General features: G+C 55.3%; 8 protein-coding genes across 8 annotated transcripts; 4 read left to right on the plus strand and 4 right to left on the minus strand.

Moving 5' to 3' along the window:
• Positions 1-49: 49 nt before the first annotated feature.
• Positions 50-2,434, plus strand: BAUCODRAFT_64225 (uncharacterized protein; the record flags this gene model as incomplete). The annotated part of the gene is made up of 2 exons (XM_007674950.1): positions 50-266; positions 333-2,434. The coding sequence occupies 2 exons, from the start codon at positions 50-52 to the stop codon at positions 2,432-2,434; spliced, it is 2,319 nt and encodes a 772-aa protein (XP_007673140.1).
• Positions 2,435-2,604: 170 nt separating this feature from the next.
• On the minus strand, positions 2,605-5,948 carry BAUCODRAFT_339517 (uncharacterized protein). The gene is made up of 3 exons (XM_007675009.1): positions 5,515-5,948; positions 5,363-5,463; positions 2,605-5,305 (listed from the first exon to the last, which is right to left on the minus strand). The coding sequence occupies exons 1-3, from the start codon at positions 5,590-5,592 to the stop codon at positions 2,776-2,778; spliced, it is 2,709 nt and encodes a 902-aa protein (XP_007673199.1). The 5' UTR covers positions 5,593-5,948; the 3' UTR covers positions 2,605-2,775.
• On the minus strand, positions 5,949-7,050 carry BAUCODRAFT_339516 (uncharacterized protein). The gene is made up of 2 exons (XM_007675010.1): positions 6,789-7,050; positions 5,949-6,734 (listed from the first exon to the last, which is right to left on the minus strand). The coding sequence occupies exons 1-2, from the start codon at positions 6,957-6,959 to the stop codon at positions 6,306-6,308; spliced, it is 600 nt and encodes a 199-aa protein (XP_007673200.1). The 5' UTR covers positions 6,960-7,050; the 3' UTR covers positions 5,949-6,305.
• Positions 7,051-7,414: 364 nt separating this feature from the next.
• On the plus strand, positions 7,415-11,185 carry BAUCODRAFT_29866 (uncharacterized protein). Its single transcript, XM_007674703.1, has one exon. It carries the CDS (start codon positions 7,850-7,852, stop codon positions 11,105-11,107), a length of 3,258 nt encoding a protein of 1,085 aa, XP_007672893.1. The 5' UTR covers positions 7,415-7,849; the 3' UTR covers positions 11,108-11,185.
• Positions 11,186-11,399: 214 nt separating this feature from the next.
• Positions 11,400-13,271, minus strand: BAUCODRAFT_29867 (uncharacterized protein). Its single transcript, XM_007674704.1, has one exon. It carries the CDS (start codon positions 13,249-13,251, stop codon positions 11,539-11,541), a length of 1,713 nt encoding a protein of 570 aa, XP_007672894.1. The 5' UTR covers positions 13,252-13,271; the 3' UTR covers positions 11,400-11,538.
• Positions 13,272-13,516: 245 nt separating this feature from the next.
• Positions 13,517-15,183, plus strand: BAUCODRAFT_119101 (uncharacterized protein; the record flags this gene model as incomplete). The annotated part of the gene is made up of 4 exons (XM_007675011.1): positions 13,517-13,861; positions 13,930-15,027; positions 15,078-15,110; positions 15,166-15,183. 4 exons carry the CDS (start codon positions 13,517-13,519, stop codon positions 15,181-15,183), a joined length of 1,494 nt encoding a protein of 497 aa, XP_007673201.1.
• Positions 15,184-16,756: 1,573 nt separating this feature from the next.
• On the plus strand, positions 16,757-18,861 carry BAUCODRAFT_339570 (uncharacterized protein). The gene is made up of 2 exons (XM_007675012.1): positions 16,757-17,849; positions 17,907-18,861. Exons 1-2 carry the CDS (start codon positions 17,055-17,057, stop codon positions 18,609-18,611), a joined length of 1,500 nt encoding a protein of 499 aa, XP_007673202.1. The 5' UTR covers positions 16,757-17,054; the 3' UTR covers positions 18,612-18,861.
• Positions 18,862-19,031: 170 nt separating this feature from the next.
• BAUCODRAFT_144935 (uncharacterized protein) lies at positions 19,032-20,257 on the minus strand (the record flags this gene model as incomplete). The annotated part of the gene is made up of 3 exons (XM_007675013.1): positions 19,032-19,763; positions 19,826-20,030; positions 20,088-20,257. The coding sequence occupies 3 exons, from the start codon at positions 20,255-20,257 to the stop codon at positions 19,032-19,034; spliced, it is 1,107 nt and encodes a 368-aa protein (XP_007673203.1).
• Between the last annotated feature and the right edge of the window lie 188 nt (positions 20,258-20,445).

The raw sequence follows: 20,445 nt of genomic DNA on the forward strand, positions 1-20,445 counted from the left end.
GACTTCGATTTAGACCCTCCAAGGGAAGATTCCCTTTGCGCAGGTCAATATGAAGCTGTCAAATCAGTCCACGGTACCTGTTTATACCATCGCAGGTGCTTCGACTGCACGGCCATTACCAGAGTGGTTGGCGCGGAAGAGGAAGCGCAGTCTGAAAAAGGACCCGGAGTATGCCAGTCGCATCGAACTGTTACAGGACTTTGAGTTCGAAGAAGCCAGCTCCTGCGTGCGTGTCAGTGAGGATGGCGACTGGGTTATGAGTACAGGTGAGAACTTTATCTACACGCTCCAGGGCAGTCAGTCGACTAATCGCTGACAGGTTACTTATATAGGAACGTACAAACCGCAAATACATACACATTACTTACCACATCTGTCTTTGTCATACGCGAGACATACTGATTCTCTCAATCAAACGTTCGTGCTACTATCAAGTGACTACTCTAAATCACTGCATCTACAAACAGATCGATCCCTGGAATTCCACACCGCTGGCGGCGTGCACTACCGGACACGGCTCCCTCGCTATGGACGCGACCTGAAGTACAACAGGTCCACTGCCGAAGCTCTAATACCCACAGTCGGTGTCAATGCAGAAGGAAACGGCGAGGTGCACAGGCTCAACCTCGAGATCGGTCGCTTCATGAGAAGTTATGAAGTGGACGTTGGTGGCGACGACCTTGAGTCACTCGGAGGTGGTGCGCTACAGGGTGGGATCCAAGCCGGTGCTGTGAACTGTGCCGCTGTTGCCGAGGGTTCTCACGGCCTTCTCGCCTTCGGCACCTCGCTCGGCACGGTAGAATTCTGGGACCCGCGTCTACGAAACCGCATCAGCGCATTAGGTCTCCCGTCATCAGCCTTTGCTTCGGACGACGAAATAAGAACCAGCATTACGGCAGTTGAATTCCATCCTTCTGGTCTCAACTTTGCCACTGGCAGCAGTAACGGCATAGTGCACACGTATGACCTTCGCTCGCCGGTACCTCTAATGCGGAAGGACCAAGGCTACGACTATCCGATTCAAACGCTCAAGTACCTTACCTCTTCAACACGCCCATCTTCCTCTGCAGCTGCCGCAGAGAACCTTATATTAAGCGCAGACAAGCGCGCAATCAAACTCTGGAACTCGGACACCGGCGACCATTGGACATCAATGGAGCCTGCAGTGGATCTTAATTGCGTCGAGTGGATACCCGACAGCGGCATGTTTCTCACAGCCAACGAAGGCAGGCAGCAACATGCATTCTTCATACCTCAGCTTGGCCCGGCGCCGAAATGGTGCGCTTTTCTGGACAACCTTGTCGAGGAGATGGCCGAGGACGCTGAAGATCCTCATGCATTCAGTGCAGCTCGCACCGGTGCTGGTGAAGTGTACGATAACTACAAATTCCTCGATATGAGCCAGCTTAGAGATCTCTCTCTCGACCATTTGATCGGCCAGACGAACCTGTTGAGGCCGTATATGCATGGCTACTTTGTCGCGCAGAAGCTGTGGGAGCAGGCAAGACTGCTTGCCAATCCTGACATGGCTCAAGAACAGAGGCAGAAGAGCATTCAGGCGCGCATTGACAAGGAGCGTGAAAGTAGGATCAGAGGGAATAAGAAGGTGGCTGTCAAGGTTAACCGGAAGTATGCGGAGAAGCTGGCGGCGAGAGAGGAGGCCAACGAGAGGCGAAAGGCGCAACGGGTGTTGAAGCAAGGTGGTGATGAGCGTCCAGCCAAAACGGCAGATACTGAAGCGGCCGAGAGTACAGAGTCGGTACTTGCTAAGAAGCCGGAGAGGTTGCTGGATGATCCTCGCTTCAGTCGCATGTTCGAAGACGAGGAGTTCCAGATTGATGAAGAGAGCCGGGAGTTCGCGATGCATAATCCCTCGACTGTGCCGGATGCCATGCCGAAGAAGCGTGGTCTTACCGCCGTCGAAGAAGATGAGCTGCAGGAGAGAAGAGGCTCCGACGATCAAAACGAGGACGACGAGGAAAGTGCGGACAGCGATGCCGAAGCCGAGGCCGTAGCACTACGCGCACGACAGAAGCCTCGGCGAGAAACGGACGCTCAAGATACACACGGGAGAATCAGCAGTTCTTCGTACCAACGAGGTGGCAGTGGGAAGGCGAATAAATTCAAGCGACAGCAACCGCAGATGCGCGTTTCGTCGTCGAACCCAAGCGCTCGAAAAATCCAGCGTCCTTCGGACCGAAGTTTTGGTGAAATGGCTTCATCGCTACCATTAAGGGAGCGCTCGAATGGCGCCGCACAGAGCGGAAAGGGTGGCGTAGTTGGGGAGAAGGAAGTTACTTTCGCGCCCAGCCAGCCACAAAAGGGGAGACGGCCGACGGATGGAGGGAATGAAAGAACTAGTGATAGGAGGAAGGACGTCGGGAGGGGAAAGGACAGACGGAGTGCAAGTGGCAATGTTTTCCGCAAGATGTAGAGTTGAAGATTGCCCTGAGAATTACCGAATTAAGCTCAATGCGATGGAAAACTACAGCCAATGCTATGAAAAGGAATCTTGCTAAACAAGAGCAGCGTCCGCAAACCCGGTGGCAGGCGTTCATGACGGTCAGGCCGTGCTATCCAGAGATATAGCATGAGTACGCGATAGCGGCATTAGCGAGCCTTCAACGACGACAACAGTTGGAACCTCATCCTCTCCCTTACTCGAACTACGCCTCATTCCAGCAACCACATGCTGTGTCATCCAACAAGCATCCAGCAGCATGACTTCGGCCGCGGAGCTGCTCCCGAGGCAGTCAGTGCGCAGACTTGACGGTGCTATGTCGCAAGTGGATCGTTGTCAAGACCCGCAAGGACGTTGACTTGACTACACGGCACCTTCGTGAGCTGTGCATATTCTGCCCACTGCTTCATCGACCTTGGCCACACTTTGGCAGGTAGTGAGGCGTCTGCTTTGTACCTCCCTTGCTGAGTGCTGCGATGGACGGCGCCACAGGGGTAATACAGCATGTTGACCGGACTGTAAGGGTTGGCCTCCGCCTGCGGACCATAGCCGGAAAAGCTGATCTCCTTCCCGTCGCCACCTTGCCAGCCATAAGCACGTCGATGCCCAGCGTAGCCGGGGCCAATTGTCCATGCGAGGTGGTCTTGCGGAGTGACTGGTGGCGAGGTATCGTTGGATGCTGGAGAGATGATTGGTGATGGCTCGGTGAAGAGGTTGGTAAGGGCGGGTGACAGAGGCGCACGCTCGCCGAAGTTCACTGGTTTCTTCTGGCCGTCAAGGTCTTCGAGCACCCGCTGTGCGTTTCCCTGACCTGAAGACAGCTGTGGCACCAGCTTCTGGCCCGGCTGTACTCCGTTCGCAGACATGAGCGGCGTGGCTAAGCCATGCTGCTGCAGACCAATGGTCGAAGCTGTTGTATAACCTTTAAGCCCAGCGGTACCCATGACTCTACCCCAGAACCGCTGCTCAGCTCTCTTCGACGGCGACAGATTGCAACTCGGCGAGACTGTGTTCTGTGCTTTGAACTTCCGCAGGCCTTCGATGTGGTTCCGGACGTCCTTGGGCAGCGCAGACCACTCCTCGGGTGTGTACTCTCCAAGTGATCCTTGCCAGGATAGCAGACCGAACTCCTGAGCGGGCGTTTCGGGAGTCCATATGGGAGTAAACGGCTTCGCTGTTGCACGGAGAGACGACGCTGCCGATGACGTCTCGCGTGCAGTCTCGGTGATTGCAGCCATCTGGATTTTAGAGACGCTTTGCGGCTGCAATGTGAGTGATGTGGAGCGCTGAAACGGATCGCTGGAAGCCGCCTGCTCCACACCCAACGGGCCGGGAGCAGCACCAGACTTGGTAGGACCCGGGTCCAGCTCCAGCTTCGAAGACGTAGCGCTGAATTCGCGCTCCGGAACCTGCATGCGGGAAGGCACGATCACCTGCTTACCTGCGATACCCTGCCGAGCAAGACGTGTGACGTTTTCGAGTGCAGCTGATAGCTTGCGAGCCTCTTCCTCCTGAGCAGAGGCTTCCCGAGCCTGGACAGCACTTTCAGACAGGTTGCTGGCATCTGGGCAGTTGCGAGCCAGACCGAGCCTCTCCAGCTTCTCGTAGATCGGCTGCATGATATCAGCACGCGATGTGCGACGTAATTGACCGATCGGGGGTATTGTCATGCTGGCAGCATCTGCTGCTCCATGACGCATCAGGGTCGTTCTCGTGGTGTCGACACGAGCGCGTGGCAATCTGCTCGAGCTGCCATGCGGTGACGGCTCTCCAAAAGCCACGTTAGTAGCGCCCACGGCCAGCCCAGGACTCATTACCCTCGAAGCTGGACCTTCTCGATGACCGTATGCGGACTTCTTAGTCAACCGTGGTATTGCTGGACCCTCTCTGTTGACGGCTCTGTTCGCAATTCGGTCAGTCGGAGTGGTCGTGGACGTCTTGGACAACTGTAGCACCGCACTGCTCGTGACCGGGATGTTTGCTTTCGTCTTGCCGGACTGAAAACCTGTGCTGCGACGAGTGCCTCCGTCATTCAGAGTGGCAAAGATCCGTTGAGTGGCCGCTTCTGTCGGCGACGTGTATGAGCTTTTCTTCTTGCGTAGTGCCTGGTCTCCCTTCAGCTCCTCCTTATACTTGAATTCTGCGGCATCACCGGCACTCGCCTTGCCACTTTTGATTGGCTGCTCTCCCTGCCAGTCGATAGGCAACCGTGTACGCTTGGTCACTTCACGTTGAGCAGCACGCTTGCTGGATGCGATGTCGGGCTTGCCACTTATCAGCGCCTTCATTGGCGATGACAGTGCCTCCGGACTCGAATAGCCGACGACGGAGTCCTTGCGCCGGGTCTCGCCGGTACGCCGACTGTACGACTCCGTGGGTTGAGCAAAGCGCGGTGGCGACTTGAGTGACTTCGCTGTGGGTGACGAGGAAGAGCTTCCAGGCCCGATGACAGCTCGTTGAGGCACACTCTCTTCAAGTGAAGACACAATGACTGAGCCCTCCCTATCAGCTGCTGACGCAAGTGAAGCCTTGCCGGTGGCAGAATGCACGGCATTGACAGTGACGGCTGTGTCGAGAAGGACGGCGGGCAGCATGTTCTCAGAATCAACTTGCTGGCCTGCCGTAGAATGGCCACTGTGATCACGCTCTGTCTTGAGCTGGAGAACTTCTAGCTTCAGAGCATCAAGCTCCGCTTCAATGCTCTCGTATGTATCTCGGTGGCCGGGTGGGTGATCGTCACTGCCAAGAGTCGTGGCATACGAGGTATATCTGCGAGCGTCTTCACCAAGGTGTTGGACTCCGCCGTTATCCTTACTGAAGGCTAGATGCTGGAGTACTTCACGGCTTCTCATGCCAGTAAGCACGTAGATCCAATGACAACCGAATTAAGCACCTACTCACCTGCTTGGCAAGTCCGAGCTATCGTCAGTGTGCTCACGAATGCCGGTGATTCTACGTCGACGAGGGTGTCCCACTGGGCTGGCAATCCCGATATTCGGCAGCTGTCGTGGTCAGCACGTGAGGGTGGTGATTAGCAGCACAGTGTAGCTCACTTGATCATCGCCAGTCGGCTCCTGTGGCCTACCAGTCATCCAGTTGCGAAGTGTGTCAAATGGCTTCATTGCAGCCATGACGCCCCCGCCTTTGGTTTCTTGATGAAAGCTTGCGTTACGTTGGTCCCGCAGTGCTACAGATGAAAAAAGATTAGTAGTCTCAAGTAATGCTGTTGGCTCCGCAGTGACTGATGCTGGGCCAAGCAATGTTTACGCGGGCGATGATGACACTTTATCCAGTGTCTACGAGGAAGAAGAGTCGAAGCTGTCGGTACAGGAGAGCGCTGCTTGCCTTGCTACCAGTTGCTTGCGCCTGCTGTGGTCTACACAGCGTGGCGCCACACAGCGGGAAGAGCATATTACTCTTGCTGCTTAGGTTGCAATGGTTAAGTCAGGACCGCTACTGCTGTCAGCGAATCCTTCTGCATCACAGCTTGGCCATAACGGTAGGTGTCAACGGGGCGAACGTGCAGGTGCGCAATGAAGGAGGAAGCGGGCTGTTCCGAAGCCGGTCCGTCTCAAGACGGAAGGCACGAGCGTCTTACTCCTCCAGCTGGTCGTGCATGAGGCCGCGATAGGCTTGTGTATCACTCTTTATTGCTCGTCATGAAAGCGGTCATGGATTACGAGTAAAGTCTAGAGTGTCAGAGAATTCGAGCTACCAGTTCCAACATTGGCGCAATGCAAACAAAACAACGCTGGCAAGATTTTCCCACCACTGTCACCGCCGGCACCGCCGCAGTACTCGCTGCCGTTCCTGCGGCTGCGTTTGTGAGCACTATCAGCGCGATCTATGCCATCGACTTCGGTGCAGAGCCTCCCGCCCGCTTCGCCTTCAGCCAGAGTGTTGGTAGGATCAAGGTGCTGCAAGTAAACAAAATGCATAGCGCAATTGATAGACCCCAGATAGCCTTCGTCTCAAAGCAATTAATCCTAGTACTTCCCGCCCAATCTATTAGGCCAAGGAGGCTGCCGCTTTTGCCAAGGTTGGAGGCGATGCTCTGCGCGAAAGTGGAAGCGGACTTGGCGTTTGCAGCAGCGCTTGCGTTGGCAATGACCATGCAGTTGAGGAAGCTGAGCGGCCTACCCAGTACCACGGAGACGACCACGAAAGCGAGGAGGAGTGCACTGTCCGCCGCGGTCATAATGAGCAGGCCGAGGTTGGCGCGAGCGTAGAAGTATGGAATGCTGATAAGGCAGTAGAATCCGGCCAAAGACGTCTGAAAGATAAGTCAGTAACATGATGAGTTTCATATTGAGGAGGCCCGACGTACGGTCGTGAGAGTGCCGACAATTTCCCGTGGCGGGTCAACGTTTGAGCTCACGATCTCCGAGACGAAATTCGCTGTGAGACCGACGATGCAGATCATTGCGACGAGCGAAAGGCCACGCGCAAGCAGGAAGGTCTTTGCTAAAGGCGCTGCGCCATAGTCTGGGATCGGCATGTTGGAATAATGTTTGAAGCGGAGGGAAAGTAGGAGACTGTCCGTCTATCGGGTTGAAAGGCCTGCCAGAGGACAGAAGATCTGTTTGCGCGTGGTAGTGAGATCAGAAAAAGACAGGAAGCAAATGCCGAAGGTACGCCAAATAAGAAGAAGCAGAGATCGTGACTTCGTAGGATGATTTTATGATTGACAGAAGATCGAGGCAAATCTTGTACTCTGTCCTTATACTCTTCGCTCACCTTTGCAGCCTCAGCGACTCACATCTAAGTATAGTCCAGCATGTCTTCCAAGTTGGCATGGACCTTTGTGCGCACTTGACTCCGTTTCATGATTCTACCACAGCGATTCTACTCAGCCAATCACTGGGTCGGAAAGTGCCGGTGCAGCGGCTAGGCATAGGCACTTCAAGGCGCCTGTCACCTGAAGCTGAGGCAATGCTTTGGGCACTGTGCAAGAGACGAGTGGAGGTTTTCCCATCCTACTTGGCGACTCGGTCGGTAGGCACGCTCTTATGCGCCGGTTTAGAGCGCACTGGTAGCGGCTGCGGATGTATCATGTCCGGTCCGGTCGCTGGGAGCTCAAACTTGTGGTAGCGGCCTTTGAGCATCCTTTCGGTTATGGTTATCCCAGCGCAGAGCCTGGTGAAACTCGGGTGCGGGTATGCTCGGGTCTTGAGAGAGTTGTAGTAAAAGAGAGCTCACTGTCATGGAAAAGCTACGCTTGACAATGCTGGTCCGTGCGTGCTGACCTCTGATGTGGCCGTCGGCTTTCGTTCGCAAACAGCCTGTATGAGAGCAATACTGAAGTTTCCATCTGCGACCATGGCTAGGCGCGTCTCATAGTATGAGCGATTTCCCGGCGGCGTCGGCGATGGAGCTTGGAACCCGGGCATGGGTGACGATTCTGGCAGACGAGCCTCCGTGAACCCGCATTATGCGCCCGCCCCTATACCGCGTGCGCCGCCTCTACCGGCTCCACGCCCACTACAGCTGGCGAGAGATACCGCGTACAGACTCGTAGGCTATCCATCAAAATCGTCGAGTGTTCAGCATGCGCCAGAGCAAGCACGACTTGCCTCAGTCGGCGGGCGATACGCTAGCCTTGGGGCCACACAGAATGCCAGCGCAAGCCACAAGACTGGCCTCGAGATCAACACCGTAGCGATCAACGAGCCGGGTACGCATGCCTTGCTTGGTGGCAAAGACATCTTCAAGACCGTCAAAGTCGAGGACGGGACCTGTGTCGAAGACCTCAATCTCCGGACCGCTATTCGCAGCCGTCCGACCGATGCACTTGGTCAGCCGCGTCAAGTACAGTCCATTGATATTGCTGATGTGGCCTGGGCGAAGGGCGATTGTGGTGACTATGTGGCAGCCGCGACCTCTAGTGGGAAGATCGTACTATACGACCTCGGACATGCTGGCGTCCCTGCAGCTCAGCTACACGAGCACGACCGGCAAGTACATAAGGTGACTTTCAATCCACATAGGGGCAATCTGCTCCTTTCTGGCTCCCAGGATGGTACCGTTCGCTTATGGGACCTGCGCGACGTCCACAAGCAGGCTAGTACCCTGCAATCGAAGCGTAAATACTCCGGCCAGAGCGATGGCGTTCGAGACGTGAAGTGGTCTCCCACTGACGGCGTGGACTTTGGATTCGGGACTGATAGTGGCTTCGTGCAGTGTTGGGACATGCGCCACCTGAAGACTGCTAAAGTGAAGATCCCGGCTCATACCCTTGCTTGCAACATCATTGACTGGCATCCGGATGGGAAGCATATTGCCAGCGCTAGTACTGACAAGATCGTGCGTGTTTGGGACGTGTCTGGCGCCCGGAGAGGGAAGGCTGCGTGGGAGATACAGACGCCGTATCCAATCCTTAATGCGCGTTGGCGTCCGTCATGCGAGTCTTCAATGCCGGAACACAAACGAGCCAAACAGTGCACGCAGCTGGTCACTGCATACGACCGTGAGCATCCGATTGTCCACTTGTGGGACTTTCGACGGCCTGCAATGCCGTTCCGGGAAATGGCGCCGTACTTGTCCGCGCCATCGGACCTGTTGTGGCATTCGCAGGATCTCTTATGGACCGTCGGACGCGAGGGCATCTTTTTGCAGAGTGACATCCAGCATGCTCCGAAGGTAATTGACAAGCGCAATCTCCAGAGCATCGCAGTATCTGTATCGGGTGAAGTAAACTTGGTTGTTGCGAAAAGAAGTCAGCGCCGGTTGCCTGAGCTTCCTCAAGCGTCAATAAAGGGCTCACAACCCACAAACATCGATCTGAGCGCTAGCCTTGAAAGCAAGCACATCAGCAGAAGTTGGCAGGACGACAGCCTTGACCACTCGTTCTTGAGCTTCACGCCGTCGAGACATCACAGCCGAGCTAACAGCGGCTCAAAAATGGGCAGTATCAGTGCCGACGGCCAGCTTGTCGCTTTCCCTACCCTCAACCTCGACGAGATCCTGCGTCAACGAAACTTCCACAGTCCTCAGCAGTGCGGAGTGCGTGGGTTCTTACCACATCATATCGAGCCAGAGGTGTTAAAATACCTTGCAAAACACTACGTCCACACCACCGAGCTGACAGCGACAATCGATGACCGCTTTCTGGGTGTCGTAGAGGAAGCCTTCAATCATAATGCGGACGCAGCGGATACTGCTGGGTTGTACAAGCTCGCTCAAACATGGCGCATTATTCATTTCGCGACATCCTGCCACCTCAAGGCAAGAGCGAAGCACCAGCTCGAGAAGCTAGCAAATCCGAAATCAGCAACTATGCAGACGCCCCGATTTGACCTAAGAGCACTCACGATGAGGTTGTGGGCGGAGAACAACAGGTCCGCAATGCCTTCACCAGCATCGCTCAGGCCGATTACGTCTCTATTACAGCAGCAGCTTGCGCTTCACGATAGTACCTCCGATTTACCCACGCCACTTGTCAGGCCCATTACCAGCACGGTCATGGCCGCATCGCGAGAGCTAGCTACGCTTCCTGATCCGGATAAAGGCGAGCAGATCGCTCTGCCTCCCTCTCTTGCGCCATCAAGTGCCGACAAACGGCTTACTGTTGGCAACCTGACAAGCCTCGAACAGCAAGGCGGTGGCGTAGACAGCGCTGACCTCGTAAGGAGATGGAGCATTCACCCGAAGGAGCCGTTTAGCCTTGACCCAGTCAACAGTCATGGCGTGAAGGTGCCGCCTAAGCTGGTAAAGCACGACAGTGACGAAAGCTTTCCGTTCATCATCGGCTCGACAGAATCCAGGGGCCCGTCAATGCCTGCGTCTGTTGCCAGTAATGAGCCGCTAAGAATGGTCGCAGAGCGCCCAAGCCGACAGACGGTCATCTTGAATGAGCCATCGGATGTCACGGCTCCATTTGAAGATATCAATAAGATTGAGAATGCTGGCAAGACCGAAGAAACAGCACCGGTCCCCAGGGCAGCATCCCTCAATCCCGATCCCAGTGATGACCTACCTGTCGCTCTCACAGATGGCTGTTCGGAGGACCTCGAAGAATCAAAACCGTTCCGTCTTGTCGTAATGCTCCACGAGATGTTGAAGCACTACTGCGACCACGGTAATTCCCAATTTGCCACCCACCTTCTCAACATGCTGGTGCCTCTCCTACCACCTTCAAAGCCTCTCAGTGACGATGAGATCGGTACTACCGCTCTCCACTATGCGGAGACCTATATCTCAATAGGCTTCCCGCCGGACGAGGCCGCCGGCATAATGGCCAAGCTCCAGCACACCATCTTGGCCGGTCTGCAGCCGCTGCAGATCGAAGCTATCTTGAGTACATACCATGAACAGCTTATGGCCAACCAACTCTTTCTGGAAGCTGCTCACTTACGGAAGCTGGCCTATCCCACGTACCCGGCCGTCTACGAAGACGCACTCAAGGACAATACAGTGGCGTTTCGGGGTGCCAATGGCGGCGGGAAGGCGGGCATTGACTGCCCGTACTGTGGGATGAAGGAAAGTCCGTTTGGCGCCTCCCTGTTGACTGCATGCTTAGAATGCGGCCATGTGGCGCACATGGCGTGTTTGGGGGAGTGGCTGGGGAACGGGGAGGGGTACCCAACGGAGGGGTGCCCAACGGAGGGGTGCCTGTGTGCTTGCACGATACCTTCTCAAGAGGGTTGAGCCACGATAGGCTGGTGTGAGAGCGATAAGTTGTTGATGAGTAGATAGCCATGGTATTGAGATTTCTGCAAGCACACCCTATAATTTTGGTTTTGCCGTAGGATCCCCGGAGCATGGAGGGACAACATGCTGTTACCAAAGCGATATGGCATTATGAGGCTCGTGAAATCGGTTTGGGGATCGCTGCACTCGCTACCCGGTCGCTCGGAGGCTGCAGGACAATCCCACCATCAGCGACAGCGAATGCGCTACCATGAGAACGGTGGCATAATACTACGACGGTGAAAATGCGACGGGGATGACTGTACCAAGTCCTACCATTGCTTCACTGCGCGGGCTTTTCCCAGCCTCATTAAGGACCATTAGCTGCTAAGAGAGCGATGATTTGCTGAAACGGCAAGAAAATAGTTTTGGGATATCGGCAAGTACTTCTAAAATTTCCGCTTCTTCTTTACCGGCGCCTTCGCTCTTTCATCTATCTGCCGCTTGAGCTCCGCTCGCTTCCTATCGGCCCGTTCCTGCGACGTTTCGCGCGGAGGCGTAGGCTCCTTGGTCCCTCGTCGCTCGCTTGCCCGCGGCTGCCTTGGTGGAGACGGCTGTCCGTCCCTATCCGAGTGTTGTTGGGAGTCATGTCGAGAGCCAGCGCTGTCACTGTTGGCCTTCTTTCCGCCGATTATACCGAGCTTATGGCTCTTTGCGGGCGGCGACTGCTGCGCTGGGATGTCGGGTGCTGGCGTCGCGGCTGCGGAGCTCGTAGCCTTATTCTTGCCGCCAATTGTGCCGAGCTTACTGCGCGGTCGGGATGGAGATGCAACGGCTGCTTGTTCTGTAGCATTAGGCTCCGGAGTGACGGAGGGTTTGCCTCTGCCGCCAATGGTACCGAGCTTAGGCTTGGGTTTGCTACTGGGCGTGTCACGGTGGTCTGGGTTGCCCTGCTTGGACGGTGTGGGCTGCGGTGAACGTTCGCTGCTTGTATGGTCGCGGTGAAGCAGTGCGGCGGCGGCATTGTTGTTGCCGCTGGATTGAGACGGGTGATGCGAGAACCCGCCGTGCTGAGAACGCGTGGCTCTGTTGCTTGGCGCATCAAGATCATCCTCATCTTCTGTGCTCTCGTCGTCTGGGCCGACGTTGATTGGCGGCTTCTTCGTGCTGGATGTCGCACTTGCAGCCATAGCATCCGCGTGGCCTTCATGCTTCACAGACGGTGGAGTTGATTGCCTCTGAAAATCGCTGTCATCTTGGTCTTCCTGTACATCCAGATTGCCACTAGCGGACCGGACACCACCTAACGCTGAGGCGTTTACGCCACCATCGTGCGGGTAGTTCACCTCACCCTGAGCTGGTCTTGGTGACTTTGGCTGATTCTCGTCCGCTCTCCGCCACCAATCGGCACCATTACTGTCTCCCAGCTCGTCTGAAACGGTAGCAGATAGTCCCGCAAGAACATTGTTCAACGCTTGGTCGTCAAGCCTTTCGTGACTGCTGTTGGCTGGCTGATGGTCCTGCCACCCAGCCTCATCAAAGTCTGCCAAGCCTTTGACATGTCGTGCCAACTGCTCTCGTTGTGACTTCTTGCGTGAGAGTTTAATGTTGGATACTCCCGGGAACACCGTGGTAAGATCGTTCCCGGAAGTCTCCAGTCTATCTGTGATCTTCGAAATGATGCGATCCTTGTCTCCAAGCGCGTGAATCAACTGTTGGATCTGACCACGCAAAGTCCAGGCATGTTGGAGCAGTGGCGTTACAAGCTCAGATGCTACGTGCTCTACCGGTAGGAGCTTCAGGTCAACCGCCCAATTGAACTCGTGTAATGGAGCTGGCAGTGGAGCGAAGAGTGTCAGTAAAACGCTGTCGTTTTCTGCAGTACCTGGTTTCACACTACATGTGCCAGCGTCTCGCTCACTCAAAGCCTGATCGATCTTCTCAAGAAGGATCTTATACTGGTCATCACCTTCGCTTGGATCGATACTGCAGTCTTCTTTGATCGCTCGCCGCACTATCTCACGCTTGGTCAAGGTCTCGCCCCATACTCTGCTCAGATCTGTCAGATGGATGGCATAGCCCGAAGCTTCAAGTGCGGCCTTGACAAGGAGTCGGGACTGTGGTGCGCTCTCGGTCTTCAGGACGCGCCATGTCCTTGACATCCTGCTCCGACCAGTTCCGCCCTAAGGTTGCGCCTCAAGATGTGGTCGACATGTTCGGCGTAGGCGCAGTGAGTAGTTGCCTAAGGCATCAAACAAGCATACTTCATCCTGACTCGAGCTTCACCACATGTGTTTGCGCTCTTCACTTACGTCAGGGTTTACCAGCAGCATTGTCTGTTTGGCATGCTCGGTCTCAAGAACCTTACTCAATCACTTGTACAGGTGGTAGCACAGCAGGACACCGGCAGCGGCTGATCGGCCCGCCATGTCGAAGTCAAGCATTCCGAGCAAGCGGCCAGCATCCGATGCGCAAGAGGCAGCGTGGGTCGCGGACGAGGACCGCTTCGTGCTACAGCAAGCGAAGAAGAAGGCTGCGCTAAGGGTCAAGGGAGGCAGAGCAGCACCTATTGACTGGCTTGCTGTCATGCTTGCGGTCGTGGATCCGGAGCGCAACCTTTTGGACGACGAAGTTGACGTCGATGATATTGATCTCAAATTACCGGAGACCATGTTCGACGCTTTGCACGAGAAAGAGCTCATCGAGCTCGAAAAGGGTATCGAGACATATGTAGCTTTGGAGAGAAGTCGCAGCAACCTTGACTATTGGACTGTAAGAACACCCTATCTCTTGTGGCTAGGAGCCGTGCTAACTCAGCCTGTCCTCGACAGGCGAAATAGACCATGAAAGCAATCTGCAACGATCGCAGGACGCAGCGTGCCTTATCAAACCGATCTGCCAGGGGCGTTAGCTCTATTGCTGGTGATCTGGATAAGCTTCTAGGCCCGAAGACTCTTGCGGACCTGGAGAAGCTGGAAACGCAGGTGGAGGCGAAGCTAGCAAGCAACGAGCCTATCGACACCGACTATTGGGAGCATCTTCTGCGAAGCTTGCTAACATACAAGGCGAAAGCTAAAATGCGGAAGCTGACAGATCGAGTCATTGAATCGAGGCTTGAGAGTTTGCGAAACCCGCAGGCCGCGGTTTCTGACGCAGGAATGGGCAAAGTTGATCATGGTTTGCACGATCCGCAAGCTAAGCCAGCAAAGAGTAAGTCAAGAGTGGCAAATTCAGAAGACGGAACGCTTGACCTGCCTCCGGCGAAGCGCTTGCGTTCTGATAGCGAGAACGTCAAGGATGGTTATGACGGATTATTTGCGAAGCGTTTGTCAGACGAAAAGGAGAGAGCGAGGCGTCAGGGTGTTATCCCCGGCCGCAAACGCCTTGGGAGTGCAAGCGATGACGGCGAGCCAGCTCTCAAGCGTCAGCGCACCACTACTGAGGGCTCGCTGCAAGTGATGGGCCCGTCTAGCAGTCAAGCGGCCTTCGACCGAGACCTTTCCCGCGGACTCATGGATAACGAAGAGCTTCTCACCACCGAAGAGCCTGTCGAGACCAAGAACATCCACCTCTGGCCTTCGAACGTCCGCCCACGCAAGCCGAGGTACTTCGCCCGCGTAGTGACCGGCTACGAGTGGAACAAGTACAACCAGACCCACTACGATGCGGACAACCCACCTCCTAAAGTTGTCCAAGGCTACCGCTTCAACATCTTGTATCCAGATCTTGCTGACAAGACGCGCGCTCCAACGTACAAGATTCAGCGTGAGGGCGGCAGAAGGCGAGGTGAGATGACGGCGCCTGCCGGAGAAGACGACACCTGCGTCATCCGGTTCATTGCTGGACAGCCTTATGAAGACATAGCGTTTCGCATAGTCGACAAGGAATGGGACTACTCGGCGAAGAGAGACAGAGGCTTCAGAAGCAGCTTCGACAAGGTGAGCTGTCTCCTATAAATGCTCGTGCCACCATTACTGATGCGAAACAGGGCATATTGCAGTTACACTTCCAGTTCAAGAAGGTTCGTTGACACCTGCTCCCCGCAACTTGTGCGTCTATGTTGACCGTTGTGATAGATATATTATCGAAAGTAGATGCTACACTCAGCTGGACTACACCGTTGGGGGAAGAGGTACCGTGTGCGCCGGGAGTCTCTGCTGCCTCAGCCTGGAACACTACGACTGCCACTCTCACGACGCTCTCTCTTGGACGCTGATGCTCCGACCTGTCTGCTTTGCCGGAGGCTCTTGCACGAACGTCAGTAGACCGAGGCCTACTGAACGCTTGTGCTACTGATGCTTGCGTACCTAATGCAGGACAACCTCGGCTTTGCTGGCGCTTGTGCAACTCGACGTCCCCATATTGCGCAAATCTCAAACGGTTCGCCACGCTCTTCCCCAACAAGAGCGGACCCGAGGCTATTCAATATGTATGAGATGTACATAAGGTCGGTACCTTTGAGTGGAAGCACTGCGTCAGCAAGTCATGCATTACGAGAGTATCTGGCGCAATTGCAGTTGAGACGTGCAGCGAGTGTCTATTGTCAAATATCTGCACTGCCTCGGTGACAGCTGCTGTGTCCTTCTAACCTTGGATGCTACCTTGTTTGTACGAATGCGGAACGTACCGTCCCTTCTAAAACGTCGGTGCTTGAGCAGTATAACGCGGAACATTGAAGATGCGCCTTTCGGCACGAATGCTTGGACGATGGGTAGCCGCATGCCGCATGCGGCATGCTGCGTGCGGCATGATGCCATGGTCCCAGCTGGTTTACGCACGGCCGGCGTTACTGCAGTCCTGTGTGATCAGTGCAGGACACTTCACATCTTGTTCAGCGATGGCAATCCGTTAAGCAGTCCACAAGCCCGGCCCATTGAGCGATTGGAATTGCTTGACCTACTGGCTTGTTTCCTAACACAAGCAAGCGAAGCATAGCATGAGCAAGCCTCAAGCGCACGATACTGCTCCGTCATGGAAGAACATATCAATACTGGTAGCTGTACTGAAGCGTGCCTTCGTTCATCCGGACGCCAAAAAGCAGAGAGCCCGGCCGCTGTGATGAGCCTATGTCCCATCCTTACACCCTAGGCTTACAAGATGCCGAGCGGAAGCCTGCATGATAGCTACCTACAATCGGTTTTTCACTGTGTTACCCCATGAAGCAGGCTACGTTAAGGGAGAATCCCTACATTCTCTCGGTCCTACCAGGTACCTGCCTATTGCGGCTCATCTATCAGTGGGCCCGTTTGGCAGTTGTTACCGCCAGTGCTGGTGAGCAAAATCGCGTGGACAACAAACGGCCAGATGGATTGGTTTGTGAGGTGCGTCTCTACACCCCTGCGCCTGCATCTTCCACCGCTTTACAGTAGTGTGTCACGACTGCTCTCCTGCTGTTTGCGACATACCATTATCACTCTTGGAAGTGAGTAGCTCTCATGATTGCCTGCAAGCCCGCAGTTTCTTTCGCTGAGGACTTGCAGCCCTGCCTTGCCGTGGCTGAGGCGCGCGGCCCGGTGTGCTGGCATGTAAGGTCATTTGTGTGCGCTACACCCGCTGACAATGCCACACTAGCGGCGGTGCAGAGACGTGCGTGATGCATGATTGGGAGGCCAGACTCAACCTTTCTGCCTCCCCTCATCTTCCAAACTGTTCATCTATGACCGTTGCTAATTGCTTGCTTGTCAAACAACGTGGACCGAGATCTCTTTTCCATTGACATACGCTATCCATCTGAGCTTACCGGGTGTCAGAAGCCAGCACAGGTCCCGGGAAACGCTTCCGACAGGTCGATCGCATGACAGGAGGCTACAGACGGCTCGCCCTACATTGTACGACCGCCCATTGGAGCTGAGGCCGTCTGCGTGGCTCATAATTCTTTGGCAGCTTGTATATCACCACTACAGACGACTTTGAGGAGTTTCACGGCTATCTGGCTCAGCTTGACAAAAGTGTCGCCCCACAAGCGATGGATATCGGCATCGGAGCGTGGGCGACCAACGATCTCCATGTGACGAGCTTCCGACCTGACCAGGGCAATGCAGAACGCAGTGAACAACAATATAGACAGTCGTACAGTCCTGCGTCATTCAGCTGGCGACCGGCCGTCGACGAGGTCAGCAACGGCGAACAGTCTTACTCCAGTCTGCAGCGCAGCACATTGGCCCACCAGGCGGCAGCCAACCCACATTCACCGCCGCTCGGTTTCGGAGTAACTATGGCACCAGAAGTGCAGGTGCAGGTTCCGTTTGACGCCACCGCGCCTACGTGGCTCAATGGTTGCCCGTCGCAGAGCCTGCAACTTTCAGCTTGGCCTGACGAAAGTGCGATGATGCCTTGTCACGAACCACAGACAGCCCTCAATTCAACTTTCTATGCGCCGCAGGTCCTTCTTGGAAGGCAAGACGCAATCTACAACCCAACAAGTGCACCCTTCGAAGACTATAGCAACATGGTGCACTTCTCGCCCGCAAGCTGCGATCCGACACTCTCGCCGGAGCCGGACTCACAAGGCGAGGAGCAGATCACGTCCGAAGCTGCTCCAATGTGGACCCAGCACACCAACAGCGACGACCTCGACAATGTCGAACAAGCCGAGCTGTGCTATGCGAAGCTGTTGTACTGGTGTCTTATGGAAGCGCCCGACTACACCATGACGCTTAAGGACCTGTATGCGTGGGTCAAGGAGCACAGCCAGAAAGCCAGAGACCCGGACAACAAGGGATGGCAGAACAGCGTCCGACATAATCTTTCCATGAACGCAGTAAGTGGTTCTACCATGCTCTGGCACTGCATGCAAGCATTTCCTGACCTTCAGTAGGCCTTCGAAAAAGCCCCACCAAATCCGTTGCACAGCTCAAAGAAAGGCAGCCTCTGGCGTCTCACATCGCACGCCGTTGAAAACGGAGTGATCTCAACCACGCGCTACCGCTTACCATCCAAGCTGAAGAGCATCCGACGTGGTGCGCCAGCAATCAAACGTCAGATCTCCGGAGCCAAAGGCGGTCAGGCTACACGCAACACGTTGCGGCATCAGCGCGCTCTCCGCGAAGCCCGTTCCTTTCCGAGCATGCACCGCCAGCACCAGCGCCAGCAGTGTGAACGGCCACCATCACGCTTATGCGGCGCGGAGATGTGGGCTCCGCCACGCTTCCAGCAAGCTCTCCCACATGTGCAGCCGGGAATCACAGCAGCGCCGCTGTTCGCCCCACCACCACCACCACCATCGAGCCCGTACTTCACCATATATGACGACTATCCGATGTCTCAATCAGCTCCTCAGACGCCGCCAACACAGATGCCGATGCTGTACCCCGATCATACCCTGCACAAACCCTCTGCGCTGCCTGATTTCACCTTCGGCCACATCGGAGGGGGCATTATCGGCGATCACGATGGCTTCATTGCGGAGATGCTGACCCCGAGCCCAACGGAGCTGAGTGTCCTGTCGGAGGATGGAGTGCAGAGCTTCCTGTCGGGCAATGCCAGTAGGGAGACGACGAGTTTCCCGGAGGAGATTTGCTAGTGCAAGGCAAAAGGCTCAAGCCTTTTTGGAATGCAGTGTGTACTTGTAATGGACCTTTGACAAGGGTGATGGACGTACTGCGGATGTACCAGTAGCGATTTGGAATGGCGTTGAGACTTGAGTTGCTGCTGCAGATTTTGATGAGATTAACCGTGCATGTGTTAACGGCTATCGCGATGGGTGTGACAGTATGGACGTCACTAAACTGTGTGCAATATGGACTTCCTGCGAAACGGGCATCTCAATGTTGAAGCTTCTGCTCAAGCAATTAGAGATTGTGACAGTTGTGTTACCGCGATCGTGCCCTCCGCTTTGAGACGTGTCAGCTCACAACTTCCCAGACAAGGGCACTCTGGGTGCGGAGGATGTAGCCGAAGCTGGTACAAATCAATGGCAAACGACTTATAGAACCGTCGATAGCTACGACCTATCGCCAGCATTCTGTTGCCACTCTTCCGCGCTACTGCCCAAGTCCGTAGCATGCTCGTCTGCATTGTGCGATGACGCTGGCATCTCAGTATGATCAGAGCTATTCTTTGCGGGCGGAGACGGCGCATCAGCAGCCTCATCGTCTTCCTCATCCTCAAAAGCTGCGGGATCGGTCATTGGCTGCGCATCCCTCGCCGCACGATCATGCTCTGCTAGCGTATCGTCCGCAGAAACAGAGATACCTCTCCGTCCCCAGCTCCGCGCACTCTTCGGCGCAGCAGGTCTTTGCGTGGCAGCGTCATCTCCCACCCAATTCTCCCGCCTCTCCGCTTCCGCATCCCAAGCATCGTCGTCCTCGTCCGCGGGCCCTCTATCCTGGCCAATAATGCGCCTGACGAGAAAGCTCTTGCTCAAGTCGTCGCTGTCCACCACGCCGCCAGCTCGGAGCTTCACGCGCTGGCGACCGTAGTACACCCATGCGAAGTCCACGTACAAGGCTGTCTGGACCAGGCCGAAGATGATGGCGATGGGGTCGACGGCGCGGTTCACGGGATCGCGCGAGAAGCCTCGTACGAGCCAGTTGAGGAGGTAGAAGGCGCGGTAGCTGCCTAGGGTGACGAGGTAGAATGAGTCGAGCACTGTTGGTACGCTGGTCTGGCGGAGGAGTAGAAGTTGGGGAAGTACACAGACGGATTCGAGTTCGAGGGAGAAGGTGTAGAGCGTCTAGAAGTCGTTATGCGTAAGCAGTCTGGACAATGGAAGTCGCTGAGCTAGAGTGCACTCACCTCGAAGAAGGTAGTCCTCCACCAGCCCTTGAATATGAGCGTCACGAATGGCGCTGAGATGGCACTGCCAGCCAGACTCCATATGGCCAGTTTCCATCCGTACTCCTTCTCACGTGTCCGCGGGTAGACGCGCATCATAAGGAAGACGATGTAGGCGCTACTAGCGATGTAGAATATCTTCAGGATGAAATTCCAGACGCTCCATCTGCGCATTGTGTTAGCTTCCGCCAATGTACGTTATGGTTTGGCGATAAAGGCATACCCTGGCGGAGTCCAGAAGAGGTCCCAATACCTGTTCACAAACACCAGGATGTAGAGGAGCTGTGTGAGCAAGGAGACTCCCTCCGCAGACTGGTTGCGGTGGATAGCCCAGATGAGGATACACTTGCTCGCCGTGTGTGAGACATCGGCGAGGATGCGGAAGATGTTCATCTTGATTGTTGGTAAGATGGCCTCACATGGCGCGGAGAGTGTGCATGTCTACAAGAGCTGGAATATGTCGCAGCCTGACAATGTCTACAGCTGTACGTAAGCGCCTCGGACTATCTTTGGCACGCGAGCGCCGCCATGCGTGGGGCAGCAGGGACCGAACTCCATGGGTGTGGAGAGGGCGCGAGTCA

Source organism: Baudoinia panamericana (genome assembly GCF_000338955.1).
Source record: "Baudoinia panamericana UAMH 10762 unplaced genomic scaffold BAUCOscaffold_2, whole genome shotgun sequence".
Classification (NCBI taxonomy): Eukaryota; Fungi; Ascomycota; class Dothideomycetes; order Mycosphaerellales; family Teratosphaeriaceae; genus Baudoinia; species Baudoinia panamericana.

What these genes read in the sequence shown, in the direction of transcription:
- BAUCODRAFT_339517 (XM_007675009.1), bottom strand. Translation starts at nt 5,592, where the DNA reads ATGGCTGCAATGAAGCCATTTGACACACTTCGCAACTGGATGACTGGT. An exon ending in AGCCGACTGGCGATGATCAA is followed by an intron (nt 5,464 to 5,514) that starts GTGAGCTACACT and finishes TGACCACGACAG; the next exon opens with CTGCCGAATATCGGGATTGC. An exon ending in AGCTCGGACTTGCCAAGCAG is followed by an intron (nt 5,306 to 5,362) that starts GTGAGTAGGTGC and finishes TGGCATGAGAAG; the next exon opens with CCGTGAAGTACTCCAGCATC.
- BAUCODRAFT_339570 (XM_007675012.1), top strand. Translation starts at nt 17,055, where the DNA reads ATGGATATCGGCATCGGAGCGTGGGCGACCAACGATCTCCATGTGACG. An exon ending in ATAATCTTTCCATGAACGCA is followed by an intron (nt 17,850 to 17,906) that starts GTAAGTGGTTCT and finishes GACCTTCAGTAG; the next exon opens with GCCTTCGAAAAAGCCCCACC.
- BAUCODRAFT_339516 (XM_007675010.1), bottom strand. Translation starts at nt 6,959, where the DNA reads ATGCCGATCCCAGACTATGGCGCAGCGCCTTTAGCAAAGACCTTCCTG. An exon ending in TTGTCGGCACTCTCACGACC is followed by an intron (nt 6,735 to 6,788) that starts GTACGTCGGGCC and finishes CTTATCTTTCAG; the next exon opens with ACGTCTTTGGCCGGATTCTA.
- BAUCODRAFT_29866 (XM_007674703.1), top strand. Translation starts at nt 7,850, where the DNA reads ATGGGTGACGATTCTGGCAGACGAGCCTCCGTGAACCCGCATTATGCG.
- BAUCODRAFT_29867 (XM_007674704.1), bottom strand. Translation starts at nt 13,251, where the DNA reads ATGTCAAGGACATGGCGCGTCCTGAAGACCGAGAGCGCACCACAGTCC.